This window comes from Balaenoptera ricei, chromosome 14 (genome assembly GCF_028023285.1).
Source record: "Balaenoptera ricei isolate mBalRic1 chromosome 14, mBalRic1.hap2, whole genome shotgun sequence".
Classification (NCBI taxonomy): domain Eukaryota; kingdom Metazoa; phylum Chordata; class Mammalia; order Artiodactyla; family Balaenopteridae; genus Balaenoptera; species Balaenoptera ricei.
Genome location: NC_082652.1, coordinates 19,074,889 through 19,097,198, shown reverse-complemented (window position 1 = coordinate 19,097,198; position 22,310 = coordinate 19,074,889). Strand labels below are relative to the sequence as shown.

At 46.1% G+C, this 22,310-nt stretch overlaps 1 protein-coding gene across 16 annotated transcripts in view; it reads left to right on the top strand.

The window, feature by feature from the left end:
• LOC132347410 (acetyl-CoA carboxylase 2) overlaps positions 1-22,310 on the top strand; it is a 142,516-nt gene that overhangs the window by 31,373 nt on the left and 88,833 nt on the right. For 9 of the 16 annotated variants that reach the window (XR_009497178.1, XM_059893850.1, XM_059893853.1 and 6 more), the window contains one exon: positions 12,780-13,361. Coding sequence is in view for 15 of the 16 variants with exons in the window: in XM_059893850.1 (XP_059749833.1) it covers positions 12,780-13,361 (582 nt within the window). In the remaining variant the exon portion in view is untranslated. Of the gene's footprint in view, positions 1-4,082; positions 4,103-5,461; positions 5,635-12,705; positions 13,362-21,356; positions 21,602-22,310 lie in introns of those variants that run through there. The other 7 variants (XM_059893856.1, XM_059893855.1, XM_059893857.1 and 4 more) reach the window with 6 other exon arrangements.

Below are 22,310 nucleotides of genomic sequence, written 5' to 3'. Positions count from 1 at the left end.
GTGAGTGCATTTAATCGCCCGGATGGGCTGCTTAGGCTGCGGAAACTAAGGCTCAGGTTAACCGCTCTGCTTGTAGGTGGCAGAGCCAAGATCCTACCCCAGGCGGCCAGACTGTAGCATGTGCTCTCGGCTCCCACGCTGTAGCTATCCCTCCATAGCTCCAAGAAGGAGCTTTGACTCCCTTAAGCATCTCATGGCCCTGCCTCAGTCTCCATCCCCGTCTGCTGCCCCACACCCACCTCACTGTTCTCTCAGCGCCAGGCCGACTGTGGGGTTCTTGGAGAGGTTCTGTCTCCTCCCGATTCCGGGCGTCTGTATCTCCTGCTCCATCTGTCTCCAACACTATTCCTCCTCCCTCCTGCCCTGGCACCTTCGCCTGGTGAAATCACACTCCCTCCGTCTCAGCAGAGATATTCCTGAGAAAGCTTTCCCTTGCAGACCCAGGCCGGGGCCTCTGTTACTGGCTCTTCAAGCACTTCTCCTTTGTGGCGATTCTCCTGGTTGTGCCCTTACATTCCTCCGTGATCTTACTTGCTTCCCCGTGAGACTGTAAACCCTGCGTGGGCAGGACCATTCCTGCGCTGTTTGGCCCGTATCTATGGCAGCCAGCACCATGCCTGGCAGGTACCCAGGAATTACCCGCCGGTGAATGAGTGATGGTTGAAGAACGCAAATTCCCGGCACAGAAAGAATAGAGGGGAAGGAGGGTAGAATTCCATCTGCGAAGGTGGCAGGGGACCAGGACCTCAGGCGTGTGGGACAGTTGACTTCGGCAGTTTCTACAGGGATGACTCAAGTGAGACAGGCTCGGAACATATGAGCCCTATAGGCCTTTGAGACAGCAGAGTAAGTTTTCCATTGGAGGTGGGGGACCCACTCCTCTTACATTTCTTCGAGGCAGGGGCCAATCTGGAACCGTTTGGGCTGGGTTTGACTGGGCCCCCGCACAGGTCAACCCCATCAAAAGCTTGGCTTGGGGCTTCCCTGGTGGCGCAGTGGTTGAGAATCTGCCTGCTAATGCAGGGGACACGGGTTCGAGCCCTGGTTTGGGAAGATCCCACATGCCGCGGAGCAACTAGGCCCGTGAGCCACAACTACTGAGCCTGTGCGTCTGGAGCCTGTGCTCCGCAACAAGAGAGGCCGCGATAGTGAGAGGCCCGCGCACCGCAATGAAGAGTGGCCCCCTCTTGCCACAACTAGAGAAAGCCCTAGCACAGAAACGAAGACCCAACATAGCAATCAATCAATCAATAAAATAAATAAATCTTAAAAAAAAAAAAAAAAAAAAGCTTGGTTTGGCTCCCCAGGTGTTAATCAAGCACCTGCAATGCGACAGGCACCGAGGAAGTGCCCCTTTCTAGGTCAACAGTCCTAGAGGACCCTGGGACTTGTGGTATCTGAGCCTTTTCCGAACTGGGGGAGAACTGAAATTCACAGACTTTTCTCAAATGTGTTTTCCTACTGGAAGCTGTTCTCAAATCGGTGGCCCCTGAGGCTGCATGCCTGCTCGATTCTAGGATCAAGTGGTTGTAGATATTTTAGGCTTACTCTAAAGGCTTCTATTTTAGGCTTACTTTAGGCTTTTCAGTATTTGCTGAAATTTTCCAGAGACCTAGATGTTCTGACAGGTGATAAGTCTCAGAACTGTTGACCCTCCCTGGGTCTCTTCCAGGCTTCTGATTCCCCCCATCCAGGAGGGTAGCCAGTTAATCAATTGAATCAATAGTCTGCTCACCTCCACCTCTTAGGAATCTAGGCTTTGGAGTCAGGCAGAGCAGGGCTGGATTCTATCTACCTCCAAAGCTGTGTGACTTTGGGAAATTCACTTCCCCTCTCTGGGCATTGGATTCTCACGCCTGGTTGGATTCTCATGCCTGGTCTGTGAAACAGGATAAGAATAGTACTTCCCTTGTAGGGATGCTGTGAGGAGTAAATGAGATCCTGAATGCAAGGTGCTCGTTATGATGGGAGGTGTAGTTGTTGTTATTTATTAGTTAATGTTTGTAGTTAAAGAACAACAGAGAACAGACTCTGTTCTTAGAGGTGAGGGTTGCAGTTCTCTTGCTGTCTCTGAGCATTGATTGGTTCCTCTGGGGTAAGGAAACATGACCTTGTACTAATGCCCTCAGCCATAATTGCAGGGGAAGGTGACGTTTTTAGATTACACAGGGTGTGTGACTTCTCAAGTCTCTCAGTTTGTACGGAGCTACACCTCCCTCTCCTGTCACCGGAAATGTTGTCACATTTCTTCTTCAGATGCCAAAATACTAAAGAAAACAAATGACTATCCTTCACAATAGAACCAATTTGCTAATCGCTGCTCCTGGTTTAGTAACTTTGGCCGAATCCCTATCTTTATTTTATTTATTTATTTATGGCTGTGTTGAGTCTTTGTTGCTGCGCGTGGGATTTCTCTAGTTGCGGCGAGCATGGGCCACTCTTCGTCGCAGTGTGTGGGCTTCTCACTGCGGTGGCTTCTCTTGTTGCGGAGCACGGGCTCTAGGCGCGCGCGCTTCAGTAGTTGCAGCACGTGGGCTCAGTAGTTGTGGCTCGCGGGCTCTAGTAGCAGGCTCAGCAGTTGTGCCTCACGGGCTTAGTTGCTCTGCAGCATGTGGGATTTTCCCAGTCCACGACTCGAACCTGTGTCCCCTGAATTGGCAGGCGGGTTCTTAACCACTGCATGGTGGCTAAATCTTGATTTGAAAAGCTTTTTTTTTTTTTCCTTTGGGTTGAACTCTCCTGTCTCCCCCAAAGCCTTTCCCAGGAGAAAAACCCCAAGGCTAGAGAAGTAGTTTTGTTACTTATTTCTTGGTTGCATTTTAGTTCCTTAGGGGAGTGGACTCAGAGATTTAAAAACAAACCCGTGGCTCTAAGAAACCAAGCAGTACCCCCTGACACTCACTTCTCAGGTCCGCTGATTTAGGACCTTTCTCAGGGTTTATAGAAGGAAATTCTGCACAGAGAGCGGAGGGCATGAAGATCAGGAGCGTGGGCTATGAAGGGAGGTGACCTGGGTCCTAAAAGTGTGAACTTGGGGAGTGATGGAGAGGAGGAAGCAGCGGGACCTCTTGCAGGGGCTGCAGGGACTTGATGAGATCATATGTGTGAAGCTCTTAGCAGCAGAAAATGCTGGTGGCAGGAAAACACTCCCTCTGATTTATTAGGGATAACCTACTTCCCCTACCACCCTCCTCTCCTTAACTTATCCTTTCTTCCCTTTTTTTTTTTTTTTGCTAAACTCATTTATTAGTTTTATGTTTTCTTATAGATTCTATTCCTTTCTTCCTTTTTAAAAAATTTTTAAAATTTATTTATTTATTTGGCTGCATTGAGTCTTCGTTGCTGCATGTGGGTTTTCTGTAGTTGTGGTGCACAGGGGCTACTCTTTGATGCGGTGCACGGGCTTCTCATTGCGGTGGCTTCTCTTGTCATGGAGCACGGGCTCTAGGCGCGCGGGCTTCAGTAGTTGTGGCTTGCGGGCTCTAGAGCACAGGCTCGGTAGTTGTGGCGCACGGGCTTAGTTGCTCCGCGGCATGCGGGATCTTCCCGGACCAGGGCTCGAACCCGTGTCCCCTGCGTTGGTAGGCGGATTCTTAACCACTGCACCACCAGGGAAGTCCCCTTTCTTCCATTTTTTAACCCCTGTATTGGCATTTAAGAATATCCTCTCTCTGAATAACATAAAAAGTCACACACACACACGCACACACACACACACACACACACACACAGTTCTCAGGACCATCTCCACTGATCAGGGAACAGACAAAATTTAATTTACAGAATTTAATTCAGCCTGACGCAGGCTGCTGAAGCCCCAGAGATGCCTCCCCTTTGGGAAAGCACCTGCCCTGCGGGGCTGAAAAGCTGAAGGGAGTCCAGGGACTGTTTCTGATGTGAGTATCTGCCTGTCCCATCCAGGCACCTGACCAGTGTCGGACGGGTGCCCCCACCCACGTGAGTCCATTTCTGTCCCTTGGTGGAAGAGGATCCTTACTCACCATCACCAGCCGTGTTCTTTCCGTTTTAGCTCACCAAGAAGGGGAAGGTGGTGTTTAGCGACCAAACAGATCTTGGTTGATCCTGCCAATAATCCTATGAGGTGGGTGAGGCTGGGGATTTTCCCTCCTTTTCTAACATCTTACGGAAAAACCTGAACGAACTTTTTGGCCAACCCAGTAGATGGGGAAACGGAGGTTCAGAGAGGGGACATGATTTAGCCGAGGCAACACTCTGTGGGTAGCAGAGTGTCACCGTGCAGTGACTTATCCTGCCCGAGGCTCTCAGCTCAGATCGCTAATGATGATCGCTAAGATGAACTGCGCCTGGCCCTGCGCTCAGCGCCCTGCGTGGGTGACCACTTTGGACTGTCGAGAACTCCGTCTTGGAGCTGCGTTCTTATGCTGCTTTGCGGTTGAGCAAGCTGAGGCTCCCTTGCCCAAGGCTCACCCCACATACAGGCAGCAGAGCCAAGATGAGAACCCAGATCAGTGTCCAGGGCACCCAACAAGGTACCCAAGGGCAGCGGCTCTTTACTGTGACTATCACCCCACACAGGCCTGGAGCGGGGGACCTTGCTGCTAGTCATGGCTGTGTCGTTAACTTCACATGTGACCTCTGGCCTCTGCTCACCTACAAAGCAAGAACACTGGACATGCCAAGTGTCCCCCTCTTAGGCTGCAGGTTGGAGGCTAAGTGGGTTTTTGGGAAACGCAGGGTGACCTGTGATGCCCCCCGCTCTGTGGGCTGGAGTGCAGGTTGAAGTATCCACCTGGCAGCTTTGACCACACTGGCGGCCCGGGATAGCTTCCTCTATCACTTTAATGATCTCTAAATTTGCAAAATGTTGTTGCACCATCGCCTGCCAGCCAGAGGGTCCTGGAACTTCGTCCTGATGCTTTTGCTTCTCTTTCCATCAATATCACCTTGGCCAAACCCAGGTTCTGCTGGGACTCATGCTCCCCTTCTAGCAGGTGTCTTACAGATGAACACATGGGAACAGGAGGCTGGCGTGATTATGGGAGTGTTTACAACTCTATGCATAGCACAGGGAGATCAGCTCAGTGCCTTGTGACCACGTAGAGGGGTGGGATAGGGAGGGTGGGAGGGAGACGCAAGAGGGAGGGGATATGGGGACATATGTATGCATATGGCTGATTCACTTTGTTATACAGTAGAGACTAACACAACACTGTAAAGCAATTACACTCCAATAAAGATGTTTAGAAACAAACAAACTCTAGAGGCTCAGAGTTGGGCAAGGGGATGGCTGACCACACGAGCAGCTAAGTAGGCTCTAAGTCCAGGAGTGTGGCAAGCCAGAGGGAGGTGGCCCTGTGGGCCAGAGAGTGTGCACAGCCTCTTAAGTACTTGAGCTTGAAGCTGGGGGAGGGGGAAGGGCGAGGACCTTGGCAAATGGCTTATATTTGTGGATGACAGATAAGGGCGCCTGACTTGGGGGAAAACTCACTCGTGTCCAGCATGAGCTGGTCCAAGCTCCTCCCCATGGACTGATGCATGACACCAGCCTCCTGCTGAAAGGTGACACTCCACGGCCCCAGTTCCCTCAGGCACCCTGTGGGAGCCTGTCAGACCCACATGAGAATGGAGCCGGTGGCCGTGGCCACGGTGGCGGTAAGTGGCAGCAAGCGATCGGGAGTTCATCTTGGTGGGAGGAAACATCCGAGTGGGGAACAGGGTGGCTGGTTTAATGCTGACATTCTGCCCTCCTCTGTCCCTCAAAGGCCAGGCCAGGTATGGGTGGGTGTGTTGGAGGCGGGTGGCTGGAGAACAAACTCCCGACCCCCCTCCCTCTCCAGCCCTTGCTTGGCTGCCAGCCAGCACCTGTTGGAAGCGAGCAGTTTCCTGCATTCGTTATGGTCAGGGCCACGATTGCTCTGGCACCAGGCAGCTGTTGCTTGAGTTTGGTTTGCAACAAATAAAAATAGCTTCGGCCCTCGCTGGGTTTTCTGGTCAGCAAAGCGCAGCAGCTCAGCATGGCATGTCCACGAGGGTTCACTGGAAGGACTTCTCTGGCCTTGACTGCCCGTGGATTTGAACCACATGTACAGTGCTCCTTCTAGACCGCTGTGCACATCTGGCTCCACCCTCCAGGTACACAGCCAGGTATCTGATTTTAGGATCGTATCCAGGTGCTTGTGGGAACACCCTCCACGTGATGGAATTTATTTATATCCAGTTTCAATGGTGAAGCAGTGGGAAAGGTATGAGCGTTGGGCCTGGATGTGAGCAAAGTCAAGGAACCGAACTTCTCTGAGCCACAGTTTACCGAACTGTAAAATGGGACTGTAATAAAGACCATAGCAATCGTAAGATCCACCAAGTTGTTCTGAGGATTGGAAGCTTGAAGGCACTGTACATGCTTGGTGGCTTTTTGATGCTTCTGATAGCATTGACACAAATGCTATATAGGTTATTCGAAGAGCAACTGTGAGACAGGTAAAGGGGGCAAGACTCAGCATCCCCATTTTACAGACGAGGAAACTGAGGCTCAGAGGGTTTCTTTGGGAGCTTTCTCAGAGAGTTCCCCATTTGTCTCTATGTACTTACTTGGGAAAAGTTCTCATGTGGTGGCCTGTGGGTCCCCCATCATCACACTGCCAAGAAAAGGGACAGACCCTGAGGTTTTTTGTGCGGGTAACCTCTGCAAGGTAGGTTTGGGATGTTTGACCCACTGGCTCCTATCAGAATAACAGCAGATCATAAAGGATTTGCCGAGTGAGGGAGGGGGCTGAACTGGGGAGAATTGCCGGTCCCTCCATTCATTAGAACTTCCAATTTAGAGCTTGGCAACTTCACCCACCAGCCCTCAATTGCTTACCATGCATGTGTCTCGCCATCTTGCCCAGCTGGCCATCCACTCAACCCCTCTCCACGCACCACCTATCCATCCTTCCACCACAGTCCGCACCAGCCATCCAGTCATCCAGCCAGCAAGTTCCCAAAGTGCTTGTGTTATGCAAAACTGCATAGTGTGATTGGTTTTCCAATGGAAATCAATGTAAAGTATTCATTCTCAGGGTTCCTAAACTCCGAACCATTGTAGCATATTTTTGCTCTTTTATTTCCTCAGCAATAACTCAAGTATTGTTCTATTTGGGGTAGGGGGAAGCTCAGCATTTCAATGTAATGCACTTACTATTTCTTATTTCTCAGAATTTCCAATGTGTACATTTAAAGTGTACCTAAAATTGGCCACATTTGTGTGAGGTCTTCTGCTTGGCACTCTACTTCAGAACTGCCATGGAGACACCCAGCGTGTTCCCCTGGTGTTCCTGAATGCAGCTTCAAAAATGAGATCCTGAAACCAAAATTCCTGCCTGCCTCAAGCCATCTGTTGGTGCTCAGTGGGTGTGCATGGATTTATCATTCATTCGGTACATACTTTTTGAGCACCTACTATGCACCAAGCACTAGCCTGGGCACAAGGATCCAGAAGTGAGTGACAGTTGGTCTGTGTTTCCAAAGGTCTCTGAGTTGGCCAGGGAAGACCAGTGAACAGGCTGTTTCCATGGTGGAGGTCTGTACCCACTGGCTGACTTGGAGGGGGTGGGCAGTGGAGCTGTGAAAACACTTGGCCCATGTGGCCAGCAGAGGGTGTGAGGGGGGAGTGGCCAGTTGGCACAGTCTTGAATGACCTTTATGCACTGCCATAACCCCCTGCTTGGGGAGGATGTAGGGCTTTAAGCTGTCGAGCCTCCAATAAAGCCAAGATAGCCTTTGCACCATTTTTGGCAATGCCATCTGCCAATTACCAGAGAACACGTGTGAGTCAGTAATTTCAGGACTCTGACCTTTCTTGCTGGTGCTTTTTAAACTTTTCTTGAGAACTTACTGTATGCAAGAGATGAGTAAGAAATACACCTTTTCCCCAGAAGCTCCCGTCTCACAATCCAGAAGCAGGGTGGAAGGAGTGCATAGGTGTAGGAGTTAAGAACAGTGGTTCTCACGTGAGGGCAATTTTACCCCCCAGGGACATTTGTCAATGTCTGGAGATAGTTTTGGTTGTCACAACTGAGAGGGAGGAGGGTGCTACTGGCATCAAGTGGGTAGAGGCCAGGGATGCTGCTCGATATCCAACAGTGCACAGGACAGTCCCCACCACAAAGAGGTATCCAGCCCCAGATGTCAGTAGTGCATGGACTCAGAAACCCAGGAGTAGGAGCAAGGCTTGAGCATCAGAAAGTTGGGGTGCCGCTGTGAACATGTGCGTTTATGTATTTGTTTGTCCTTGTTTTCAATTCTTTTGGGATATGCCTAGGAGTAAAATCCCCGGGTTGTATAGTAATTCTATGTTCAACTTTTTGAGGAACCACCAAACCATTTTCCATAGCAGTTGAATTATTTTACATTCCCCCTAGTAACTTACAATTTCTCCACATCCTCACCAACACTTGATATTGTCTTTCCTCCTTTCTTTCTCCCTTCTTCCCTCCCTCCCTCTTTCTTTTTCTTCCTTCCTTCTTTCCTTCCTTCCTCCCTCCCTCCCTCCCTTCCTTCCTTCTTTCATCCTAGTGGGTGTGAAGTGGTACATTGTAGTTTTGATTTGCATTTCCATAATTACTAAGGATGCATGTTTTCATGAGCTCTTTGTATATCTTCTTTGGAGAAATTTCAATTCAAGTTCTTTGCTCGTTTTAAAATCAGGTTGTCTGTCTTGTTTGCTGAATTGTAAGAGTTCTTTATGTGTTCTGAATACTAGGCCCTTACCAGATATATGGTTTGTAAAAATCTTCTCCCATTCTGTACATTGTTTTTTTACTTTCTTGATAATGCCCTTTGGTGCACAGAAGTTTTTAATTTTGATGAGTCTGATTTATCTATTTTTAATTTTGCTGCTCATGCTTTTGGTGTCATATCTAAGAATCCATTGCCAACTCCAAGGTCATGAAGATTTACCCCTATTTACCCTTAGTTTTCTTCTAAGAGTTTATGGTTTTAGCTCTTGTATTTAGGTCGTTGATCCATTTTGAGTTAATTTTGGTGTATGGTATGAGTTAGGAGTCCATCTTCATTTTTTTTTTTTTTTTCATCTTCATTTTTTTGTATGTGGAAATCAGTTGTCCCAGACCCATATGTTGAAGAGACTATTCTTTCCCCATTGAATGGTCTTAATACCTTTGTCAAAAATCAATTGGTCATAGATGTATGGGTTTACTTTTGGACTCTCAATTCTATTCCATTTGTCTATATGTCTGTCTTTATTCTAATACCACACTGACTATAGTTTTGTAGTAAATTTTGAAATTGGAAAGCGTGAGTCCTCTAATTTGTTTTGCTTTTTTAACATTGCTTTGGCTATTTGGGGCCCCTTGCAGTTCCATATGAATCTGTAGATTGCTTTGGGTAGCGTGGCCATCTTAACAATAGTAAGTCTTCCAATCCATGAGGATGGGATGTCTTGCCATTTATTTAGGTCTTCTTTAATTTCTTTCAGCAATGTTTCATAGTTTTCAGTCTATAGGTCTTTCACCTTCTTGATTAAATTTATTCCTAGATATTTTATTCTTCTGGATGTGATTGTAAATGGAGTTATTTTCTTAATTTCCTTTTCAGATTGTTCATTGTTGGTGTATAGAAACACAACTGATTTTTGCATATTGATCTTGTAGCCACCAACTGCTTAATTTATTACCTCTATTAGTGTTTTGTGGTGGTCCGTTAGGATTTTCTATATATAGGATCATGTCACCTGTGCATAGAAATGATTTTATGTCTTCCTTTTCAATTTGGATGCGTTTTATTTCTTTTTCTTGTTTAATTGCTCTGGCTAGGACTTTCAGTATGATGTTGAATAGCAGTGGTGAAAGTGGGCATCCTTGTCTTGTTCCAGATCTTAGGGGAAAGCTTCCCATCTTTCAACATTGAGTATATATTTTCTGCGTTTTTTTTTCATTAATGTGCCTTATTCTGTTGAAGTTCTTTCCTATTCCTACTTTTCTAAATGTTGTTATTAATGGGTGTTGGATTTTTTTTTTTTTTTTGGCTGTGCCGTGCGGCTTGTGGGATCTTAGTTCCCCAACCAGGGATTGAACCCGGGACCTTGGCTGTGAAACTGCAGAGTCCTAACCACTGGTCCACCAGGGAATTCCCAAGGGTGTTGGATATTTGTCAAATGCTTTTTCTGTGTTCATTGAGACGATCATGTGTTTTTTCCCTTTGTTCTATTAATGTGGCTTGTTCATTGATATTGAACAACCCCTTGACTGACTTTTTTTTAAAAGGAAACTTGATGATCTTAAAAGAAAAAAATCTCCTGACCCTTTGTTCTATTAATGTGGTTTGTTCATTGATATTGAACAACCCCTTGACTGACTTTTTTTTTAAAGGAAACTTGATGATCTTAAAAGAAAAAAATCTCCTGACCCTGTGTATTACCTAGAAAATACCCCTGACAACATTTCAGCAAATTCTGTTGCCCAAACTGTGCAAGAAGTACTTGGATCATTTAGTTCTGGGAAATCTTGAGAACTTTTCCACTTCCCTTAAGAGTGTTGTGTTGAAATTTAAAAAGAAAATGCAGGACTTCCCTGGTGGCACAGTGGTTAAGACTCTGTGTTCCCAATACAGGGGGCCTGCGTTCGATCCCTGGTCAGGGAACTAGATCCCACGTGCATGCCTCAACTAAGAGTTCACATGCTGGAACTAAGAGTTTGCATGCCACAACTAAGGAGCCCGCCTGCCGTAACTAAGACCCAGTGCATCTAAATAAATAAATAAAAAGAAAATGCCTTTTAGATACTAAAGTGATAAGCTTGAGTTTTGTGGTCCTCCTTTTTTTTTTTAAATTTATTTAATTTATTTATTTTTGGCTGCATTGGGTCTTTGTTGCTGCACGCGGGCTTTCTCTAGTTGTGGTGAGTGGGGGCTACTCTTCGTTGCAGTGTGCAGGCTTCTCATTGCGGTGGCTTCTCTTGTTGTGGAGCATGGGCTCTGGAGCGCGCGGGCTTCAGTAGTTGTGGCACGTGGGCTCAGTAGTTGTGGCTCGTGGGCTCAGTAGTTGTGGCACGCGGGCTCAGTAGTTGTGGCTTGTGGGCTCTAGAGCGCAGGCTCAGTAGTTGTGGCGCACGGGCTTAGTTGCTCCACGGCATGTGGGATCTTCCCGGACCAAGGCTCAAACCTGTGTCCCCTGCATTGGCAGGTGGATTCTTAACCACTGCGCCACCAGGGAAGCCCTGGTCCCGCTTTTTTCATGCTTCTACTGGATAATTATGGCAAAATTGGGTCAGAAATCTCAATACGTTCAGGTTGCGTTTTTGTTTGTTTGCTTTTTAAACTATTTCCTGCAAATAATAATTATCTATTCATTAATAGGGTAGAGTTAGTGTGGTGGTCAGAGGCATGGGTTAGAAATCGGAATATCTGAATTCATGTATTCAACAAAATGAATTTTTGTCCATTGTTAAGCTCTCACTCTGTACCAGGCGCTGTTCTAGACCCTGGAACAGAACAGACCCTCCTTGGTCTTGCTGAACTTTCATTCTAGCTATGAGCATGCCTGCATCAGGTGTACTAGCGCTACAAAGAAAATACGACAAGATGCCCATTCCTCTTTCCAAGACCATGATGATGATTGTGATAATAATACAGTGATGCTGATGATCCTGGTAGTGAGGAAGGTGATGATCATAGAAGCCAACAATCCTTTTCATCTACAAACTGGAATATAATGAAGTCTTTTTTTAAGATAAGCTTTATTGAGATATAACTCATATACTGTTTGACTCACGTAAAGCGCAAAATTCAATGGTTTTTATTCTATTCAGAGAGTTGTACAACCATCACCACCATCAGTTTTGGAACATTTTCATCACTCCAAACAGAAACCTTGTACCCTTTAGCCTTCACCCCCATCCCATTAGCCCCAGGCAACCACTGATCTTTCCATCTCGATGAATTTGCCTAATTTGGGCATATTATCTAAATACATGGAATCATACAATATGTGGTCTTTGGGGACTGGCTTCTTTCACTTAGCATGGTGTTTTCAAATTCATCCATGTTGTAGCACGTACCAGTGGTTCACTCCTTTTTGTGGCTGAACAATATTCCAGTGTACGGATAGACCCCATCTTGTCTATCCATTCATCAGTTATTGGGCATTTAGATTGTTTCTGCTCTGGGGATATTACGATTAATGATGCTGTAACAGAGTCTTTTAATGTACCTGATCTCATTTAGTTCTCTCTCACACGCATGTTTATGATTTGTGGTGAGTGTGTGTTAGTTTATCTAAATTAGAGGTGGGAAACTGAGATCCAGAGAGGTTAAGAAACATGTCCCAGGGACTTCCCTGGCAGTCCAGTGGTTAAGACTTTGCCTTCCAATGAAGGGGGCGCAGGTTTGATCCCTGGTCGGGGAGCTGAGGTCCCACATGCCTCATGGCCATAAAACCAAAACATGAAACAGAAGCAATATAGTAACAAATTCAATAAAGACTTTGAAAATGGTCCACATCAAAAAAAAAAAAAAAAATCTTAAAAAAAAAAAAAAGAAACATGCCGCAGACCACAGAGCATGTAAGCCGGGAGGAGCTCCCCTTCTCTGCTCCCTGTCTAGTGCTTTTCCCCTCCAGCTCTCTCAGCTGAATACACAGAACCTTAACTGGCTCTCACCACCACCTCCTTTAAGAGCTAGATAACATGATTACATAAATCCTAAAACGTCTCTCTTGTTCCCTTACAGATTTTCTGAATGATCCTTCTTCTTTTTCTATCTTTTCTGATTTTCTCCTGCCTGACCTTTTCCTGGTTAAAAAGCTGGGGGAAAATGACGGACTGCAAGCAAGTCATCAAGAGTAAATTGAAGGTGAGCTTCATCACAAGTCAGGAGCCTCTTCCAGCCTCAGACAGCTCCAGGGAGCCACTGCAGGAAAATTGCAGCAGCAGCTCTCTGCCAGAGACCCCTAACCAGGCTGAGCCAGCCTCCCACAAAGGTCCCAAAGACGCCTGCCAGCAAAGAACCTCCCAGCCACCCCTGCAGCAGAATCCCCAAGGAAACCCCCTTTCCTCCGATGACGCCTTCCCAGCACGCCACGCCAACGGGACAGGGACCGAAGGCCTGGAGACCCCAAATACCAGTGGCCTGTCCGTGCTAGCCAGACCCCAGGGCCAGCGAGCCAGAACCCTCTCCAAAGAAGACAGGAAGCAGGCGCACATCAAGAGGCAACTGATGACCAACTTTATCCTGGGCTCTTTTGATGACAACTCTTCCGATGAGGACTCTGGCACTGGCTTGTTCAGAGAATCTTCCCGGAAGGGCAGCCGAGCCAGCCTGGGGACCCTGTCCCTGGAGGCTGCTCAGACCGCAGGCGAGACTGAGACCCCCGTCCCCGCTATAAGGTAACGTACCCTCTGTCCTCGTAACCAGGAGGCGCAGAGTTAGGGTGGGGTCCACACCCTTCCCTGCTCAGCCAAGCTACCCACTGATGCCAATGCTTTGAGGGTAGCTATGTGACAAGCAGAAGACATGAGCCTCCCTGCTTCCTTCCTTCCCTCCTATCAAAATCATTTATTGAGCATCTACTGCGTGTACAGGGCCCCAGGCCAGGAAACTGGCTTTCTAGAAGATCGAAGTCTGGTTGGGGAGGATGACCTTGTATGCAACAACTAGTTGTAATTTAAGCAGGATGAGCTCAGGTTGGCAAGAGCCAAAGCAATGATGGGAACCCAAAGGGAGGGATGGTTTCCCTGACTCCTGATGAGACATTCATTTACTTGTTCGTTCATTTGTTCATTCATCCAATAGGTAATTAACAACTGTAAAACATGCCTTCCCCCAGTGATGCCTTAAAAGCAGAAATTCAAGGGAATTCCCTGGCTATCCAGTGGTTAAGACTCTGCACTCTCACTGCCAAGGGCCTGGGTTCAATCCCTGGTCAAGGAACTAAGATCCCACAAGCCATGCGGCACGGCCAAAAAAAAAAAAAAAGGGCAGAAATTCAAATACTATAACACATCCATCAAACCGATTGTTGGAAACAAATACCTACAGGTCCATCACAGGTGGGACTGTCCCGGGAGTGTAGTCAGTGGCTTCATTTCTGTTGTTCTTGTTATCAGACTTTGCCACCCCCCACTCCCAAATTACAAATGGAATACGGTAATTCCAGGTAGAAAACGTGGAAAATATGGGAGAGCAGAGAGTACAAAAGAGCCACCAACCATGACTTTGCCAGCCCGAAAGAACCTCTGCTGTGTTCTAGTGTTTCTTCCTGCTTCCAGTCTGTTCTTCTGCCCTGGGAGTGGAATCTTGTTGGCTCTTCTTTTAAGCAGCTCTTGCACGCTCTCTGCTAAAATGAGGAAAACCTGGACGAGGAGATGGGCTCTTACATAGGCACCATGTTCCCGGTGAGAATGGTTACTGGAACATTTTTAACCCTGGTTACTGGAAATTGGAGATAGAGGAAAGACAAAAATGCAAATATTCCCTATACTGATGATCTTTAGGGGAAGACTGTCTTGAGTTTCTGGAAGGGTTAAAGGGACAGTCAGACTTCAGAGTTGAGTTCCACGCTGGCTCTGCCACCCCGCACTGTGTGACCTTGGGCGTGGCACATCGCCTCTCCTGGCCCTGGTCCCTCATCTGTAAAATTTTGAAGGATTAAATCGGATAATGTTTATAAAGTATGCACAGAGTTTGGTATACAGTAGGTGCTCAATAAGCAGTAAATTCCTCCCCAGCTCCTTTCCCACCAGCACCCACTTCACCCAGCACTCGAATTCACCCAGAGTTTCCCCACTTCTACCTACCCCTCTTCTACCTACAGTTTATATAAATTACCCATTTATCCTTTATAACAATGGTACAAGGCTGGTGGTGGATCCCTATTTTACAGATGAGAAAACTGAGGCTCCGAGAGGTGAAATAAATACTACTCAGCTTTAAAAAATAATGAGATAATGCCATTTGCAGCAACATGGATGGACCTAGAGATTATCATATTAAGTGAAGTAAGTCAGGCAGAAAAAGACAAATATCATATGATATCACTTACATGTGGAATCTAAAAAAATGATACAAATGAACTTATTTACAAAAGAGAAACAGACTCACAGACATAGAAAACAAACTTATGGCTGCCAAAGGGGATAGCGGGGGGCGGGGGGGATATAAATTAGGAGTTTGAGATTAACATACACACACTACTATATATAAAACAGATAGACAGCAAGGACCTACTGTATAGCACAGGGAATGATACTCGGTGTATTGTAATAACCTATAATGGAAAAGAATCTGAAAAATAATATATATATATGTGTGTGTGTGTATATATATACATATATATATATATGTATATATATATATGTATATATATATATATATATATATATAACTGAATCACTTTGCTGTACACCTGAAACTAACACAACACTGTAAGTCTACTGTACTTCAATTTTAAAAAATGGTTAAAAAAAAAGAAGCAAAGTACCTTTTCCAAGATCATGCAGCTAGGAAGTGGCAGAGCCAAGTTTCAAGGCCAGATCTGTTGGACAGCAGGATTCATTTCACTGTGTCACAGTGTTGTTCTCCAGTAATCTCCAACATTCTCTCCCTTCCAGACCCCATTCTTTCCCTCATTATGACGGTTTCAGCAGGGATTAGGGAAAAACAGTTTATTAAACCAATTCACCCAAATGAAAAAGCATCAGAGATTATGTTAGACGTGGATGTCCAATGAGGGGTTGCTAAGTGGCATCTAAGGAGGACAAATGGTGAGATACATTTACCACACTGGCTCCAGCAGGAAACAAGATGGAGAGTCCTAGCAGGGAGATAGGAAATGTACAAATAAACAGGTAAACTGATCAGATAGTTTCCAAGTATGTTCAATGCCAGGAAGGAAACAGGCTACAGAAGAAATACCTGTGGGGATCTGTTTTAGAAAGATGTGGTCAGGTCAGGGAAGAGCTCTTGGAAGAGGCAACTTTCAAGCCAGAACAGAGCAGTCCAACAGAACTTTCTGCCACATTGGGATGTTCCAGAATGGAATGTTCTAGAACTCTGCTGTTCAATATGGCAGCCACTCATCATATGCAACTATTGAGCACTTGAAATGTGACTAGTGTGACTAAAGAGCTGAATTTTATTTATTTATTTATTTTTTTGTTTTTGGCTGCACTGCATAGCTTGTGGGATCTTAGTTCCCTGACCAGGGATCGAACCCGTGTCCTCAGCAATGAAAGTGCAGAGTCCTAACCACTGGACTGCCAGGGAATTCCCAGAACTGAATTTTAAATTGACGTTTCAGTTAATTTAAATTTAAATAGCCTCATGTGGCTGGTGGCTGTTGTCTTGGATGGCACAGACCCAGCCCTAATGGATAAAAAGGGAACAACTGTGTGAATTCTTCCTACTGGTGCTAATTAAGAACTTATCAAGCAAATAGGCTTGCCAAAATAATAAATGATTATATTATTATTTTCTCCTGAGTCTTGGATTCCGAGAAAGTTCTGAAGATTAAATCAACTTATATTTCTAAGGTGCTTAGCAAGAGAATAAAGCACTTAATAAATGGTAGATTAAAATGGTAGGGCAGGGGGAAGACTCCCAAGTTTCTACTCCCTGTCTTCTACTACTATTTTGAGGGATCTTTGCTGGTTGGTTCTTAAAAAAACAGCTTTTCTGGACTGGCAAATTTATAAAGGTAAACGATACTTAACCGAGGGCTTATCTTTGCATGGCTGTGGGCCAAAACAGGAAGTGAATTTTCTGCCCTTATATCTTCATTGCATAAAACTTAGCATTGTAGGTGAATCATTTTTCCTGCCTTGTCCCAGCAAAGGACTGGGGGAGGGGCAGAAGGATCTTGGTTTTTATAAACCAGAGGCACCAAAACATAGAGATGAAGGTGCATTGTGGGGTGATGGGGCACAGGGAGGACCAATGTGCTGTGTGACCTTGGGTAGGCCTCTTCCCCTCTCTGAGCCTCCAATGCCTCATCTGCAGCATGAGAAGGCTGGACCAGACTCCTGAAAGCTCACAGGGCACACAGTTCTTTTGCCCCCAATACATGTGCTTTTCAAAGTTGAGAATTTTGAATTTTAGTACCAGGGGCAACTCAGGTAGTTCTGCTGGTGCTTCCCAAGATCCTGGTATTTCCGTTAGAACATTTCCAGCCCCAGCCAAGTCCCTGAATCAGGGGCCTCTGATGGAGGAGACCCGCACGTGTTCATTGTTTCTAATGACCTGGCATGAGAATCCCATGTGGAAGTATCTTCAGGGAGTCGAGGCCCACCTTTACAGCATTCCCCACGTGCCCCTAGTTTCTTGATCGGTCACCCTGATGTGTCGTGAAAACTTAATCACTCCTTGAGATCATGTCTTTAGTTTCTTTATTTGTTTACTTGGTTGTTACCTGTCTCCTGCATTGGACCACAAGCTCCATGAAAACAGGGCCATATTTTTGGGGTCTCCGCTTTTCCCCACTGCCTAGCCTAGTGTGGGTTCGTGGTAGACTTTGAAGAATTACTCACCAAATGCATGAATGAAACAAGCAACCCAGACCTGCCAAAGACAGAATTCTGAATTTCTGGGGCAAGCAAGACACTTTGTGAATGAGTCTGGGGATGAATGAATGAATGAATGAATGAATGAATAAATGGATGGATGTGTTGGTGGATGGATGGATGGATGAACAGACGACTAGGCGTTTTGTTGTCCCTCTTTAGCAGCAGTAGAATTTCTGTTTTCATAAAATCCTTTTTGCATAAATCTTGTGGTTTGTAGACTAGTTCTGAGGTTAAACTCCAATTTCAAATGTTTCTTCTGCCTTTAATACAGTTATGCAACCTCACACTTCCCTTCCATTTTCCGACTGGACAAGGGCTGGCTACGATTATAGATTGATTACAGATCCAGTGACTGTGCTATCTGCTCAGGGCTTCCCTCCTGTCTCTTTCTTTTTGGGTTCATCTCAAGCCAGGAGTTGGAACTTGGTCTTTCCTTGGACTTAGAAACAGTCCCCCAGGGTTGGAATTTCCATTCAACCCTTCAAAACAGAGCTGATGAGAACATTACATGATGTATAATAGCAAAATAGTTGCTCACATATTGTGAAATGAAGGTTACATGTGTTATCCCACATGTTTAACAAGCAGCAAAGTGGTTAGTACACGATGGACCTGGGCTAAGACACCAGGTTCAAAGCCGCCTCTTACTATCGTATAACCCTAATAATCCTACCCTATGGGGTGCATATGTGGATTGAGTGGGATGGGACACATTCAGGATCACGCAATTGCAGTCCTGAAATTTAGAGTTCTGAAACTTAAGTTTATAAGTTGGCAGTGAACTCACCAGCAAAACCTGCCTTGATGCAAAGTTATTTATAGTCTTGTCCCATTTTGTGTGAATATTTATGCCTTCTGCTGGTGAAATATTAACACCATAATGTGTCACATAAGGCTTTACCTTCCTAGAAAAATTTCGAAATTCTAAAATACATTGGGCCCTGGGAATTTCTGGTAAGGGATTGTGGGCACGTGTATGTCATGTGCTGAGAATATTCCCTGGTGCATAATAAGCACGAAAATATCCTTAATAAATGTGTGTGTGTGTGTGTGGTGTGTGTGTGTGTGTGGCTGGAGAGACTGTAAGGAATGTCTCCAAATAGTAATCATTGTCTAACTATAGTAAAAATTGTCTAATTATGTGGTATACTTATGAGTCATCTAAATTTTCTTCTGCATTTTCTAACTTTCTGCTGTAAATATCATTGTTATAAGAAGTTTTAACAATGTTTAATAATACAACAATATAAAAATTACGGGGAGGAAAAAGTGAATCAGTCATCTCACTTCCTAGATAAGAAGCTGAAACCCAGAGAGGTGCAGGGGTCTGTCTGAGGCGTCCCAGCAAGATATCATAGGCCCTGAAGCCATTCAAACCCAGACCCTCAGCAGATACAGATCAGAAAGTGGTCTTCGAACTCCCAGTGTTGATGCTGCCGCCTAACCTGGGCCCCAGAAAAAGTACCTCCACCCTTCTCCTAACTTGTTCTTTCTATAAATGGGAAGCGTGAGGAGATGAGGCAATTTATCAGGCAGCCTTCAGCTGTGTATCCTTGGGGATGTCACCTACCCTCTCCATGGCTGGACTGGATGCTCTAAGTCCTTTGTGGCTCTCATAGTCTTTGCTTTTGTGTGGAGGGTTAGACAGGTCTGGGTTCGGATCTCAGACCAGTCCCATGCCCTCTCCGCTGCAATTTCCTCCTCTGTTGAAGGGGGATAACATCAGTGTCTACCTCAGAAGGGTGCAGAGATCATGAGAGCGGAAGTGCTGGCAGTGGACAGCCCAGAGGCTGCCTCGGTTGCCATCATTTGCTTTTTTTTTTTAAATTGAAGTATACTTGATTTACAATGTTGTGTTAATTTCTGCTGTACAGCAAAGTGACTCATACATATATTTATACATTCTTTTTCATTATTGTTTATCTCAGGATATTGAATAGTTTCCTGCGCTATACAGTAGGACCTAGTTGTTTATCCATTCAATGTATAATAGTTTGCATCTACTAATCCCAAACTCCCAGCCCATCCCTCAGTTGCCATCATTTGAATGGGCATCTCCCAAAGTTCTTATCTGTGGCCACGGCTATTTCCAAGCCCCACCGGGCATACACCTTTAAGGTATAGCAACCTGTGTCCACAGAGGAAGACGGACTGAAGAGGCAGGTGAAGCTCTCTGATAAAAGGATACAATGCAAAGCAGAGAAGTTGAAATATCCACACGGTGTCAATGAGTATTGGGGTTTGTCAATAGAGAATAAATATCTAGAAAAACGGGAGTAAACTGGAGATCCTAACTGACTTTGGGTAGGGTAGGGTGTTTTGAAATACCTTCATTTCCTGATTTTAATTGTTTTTCCTATTTTGAGGTGGTTACATGGAAGTGTGGGCCATTTGGGTCATGAGTACTTTTGGGTTTTTATTTGAAACTTAAAAAAAAAAAATCAGCCTACGGCAGGTTTCTTTTTTGGAAGGACTAAAGATAAAGCCATGAAGAAGCTTCCGGAAACTCTGAAGAACTGAGAATTTTGTTCACCTGTTTTATTTTATGGAAAAAATTTTTTGTTGTTGTTGAAGTATAGTTGATTTACAATATTGTGTTAGTTTCAGGTGTACAGCAAAGTGATTCAGTTATACATATACATATATATATTCTTTTCCATATTTTTTCCATTATAGATTATTACAAGATATTGAATATATATATTTTAAAATTACTGTTGAAATGTTGTTGAATGTATAGTTAGAGGACTAACCAGCTAACCAGTGCCCTCAGGCAAGGCTGCTTACACAACTCCAGGGAAAGGTCACTGTTCACTTTGTGGCCGCCTGGATGGCGCCCCCTGGAGGTGTGGCCCTAGCTGTACCTTTAGAGGAGAATTCCTGTGCATTTATTTTATTTCTAATTTTTGGGCTTGCTATCCACATAAGCTACATTTACTACTGTTGCAATACTTGCTAGGCAGTGTGTCGGATCCTTTTTATTTATTATAACTACTTGGAGAAGCATTCATTCATTCATTCTAACTGGAATCAGATTGCCTGGGTTCAAGTCGCCAGCTCTGGCACCTTGGGCGATAGACATCTCTGCGTCTTCTTTCCTTATCTGTATTACAGAAATAAAACAGTAAGATTGCTGCGACGATTAAATGAGACAGAGGCACCAAAGAACACTCTGTAAATACCTTATCAGAAGGAAACTTACTTAGGGTCACAGGGCAGCTGCGTCTTTCCTGTTTTGGAGGCCCTCATTTTAGCTGGGGACCCAGGTGGTTCCAAGTGTGTGCTAGAAGCTCACTGGGGGGAGGGGAGGCATGGAGCAGACACGTCCCTGGAAGTATAGGTGAAAGAATAAGCAAAAACCGGAACTTGGAAGCCAAAAGTTGATTTGACTGCGGGGGCTTTTACCAGGCACCGTGGTGACATCTGACTCACATTTTAAATAACCCATATTTTCCACCACTTCCCTATTGTGTGCGTATTCCAGCACATGAATTGCTTGCAAGTTTTTCCCAGCTGCCAGTTCGTAGGGGGGGATGCCATCCTGGAATTGTTCTACTCCAGTCCGGGGAGCTGGGGAGCCAAGAGGTTTTTTAAAGTCTCGGGCCACACTCTCCCGGCGCCCAAGGTCAGCGGTAGCTGCGCTACTGGCTGGTCCGGGGCGGGGTGGGGGGGGAGGCGGGACCCGGTGTGGGAGATGGCAGGGTCTGTATCCTGTCCTGGGACAGGAGGCGGGGCCCGGTCAGGGGGCGGGACCTCCCGGGAGGCGGGGTCCGCTTGGTCGGGGCGGGCGCGTGTGCCCCGGACACAGGAGTGCAGGTCGCATTTCGGGATGGAGGAAGTCCCGCGCCGAGTTGGGCTGCTGCAGGGTGGTGCGCCGCCTGGCCCGAGGCGCTCCAGGACCGCGCCTCCGCCTCCCTGTCGCTGCCTGGCTGGTCCCCGGGACAGGGGTCTGCTTCACGGGGGTAGGGGGTGCATGGTGTGCATCCCAGCAGGAGCCTGGTGGGCGGCGGGAGGGTCAACATGAGTCCCGCCAAGTGCAAGGTCTGTTTCCCTGATCGCAAAGTAAAGTAAGTAAGGCTTCGACTTTAATGACCGTTATCTTTTTTTAAAAAAAATTTATTGGGGTATAATTGACTTACAATGTTGTGTTAGTTTCAGTTCTACAGCAAGTTATCATTTTATAATCTCGTGCAGAGTCCCTCCCACCCCCCACTCCCCGCCCCCATCCCCTAGTAAAGACAGGCTGCGCCACCCCCTCCTTCCCTGCCCCAGCCGAAGAAAGGCCGGCTTCAGTTTGGCAGCTGGGGAGATGGAGCCTGCCTCGCGAACTCTAGCTGGTCTTGGCGGTTCAGGTGGATGCCAGATTTGGCAGTGATGTTGATTGAAGAAGGGCTCTCGGGAGCACACAGGTGCCTCAAGGTTGGCTGGTTGGCGGGGCCCGCGCTTTCCCCCTCCTCCTCCCCTTAGCCTTGATAAAGGTGATGGTTGCCCGCTGGCAGGTCGTTTTGAAGCCTGGTGATCGTGAAGCCCGGGGCGAATCCACGTACCCTTGGGCAGGCATCCCACTTAAGGTTATTTTCTGAGCAGGTTAACCTACACAGAAATGTAGGCATCTCTGTGCCTGAGCCCTTCGTAGCACCACCTGCTTCATTTCATTTCTTTTTTTTTTTTTTGTCTTCATTTTATTGCATTTTTTTAAGGTTACCAAAGTGATGCCGTGTTCGTTGTTGAAAATTCAGAAAATTATAGATAAGCAAAAAGGAAGAACAAACTCAC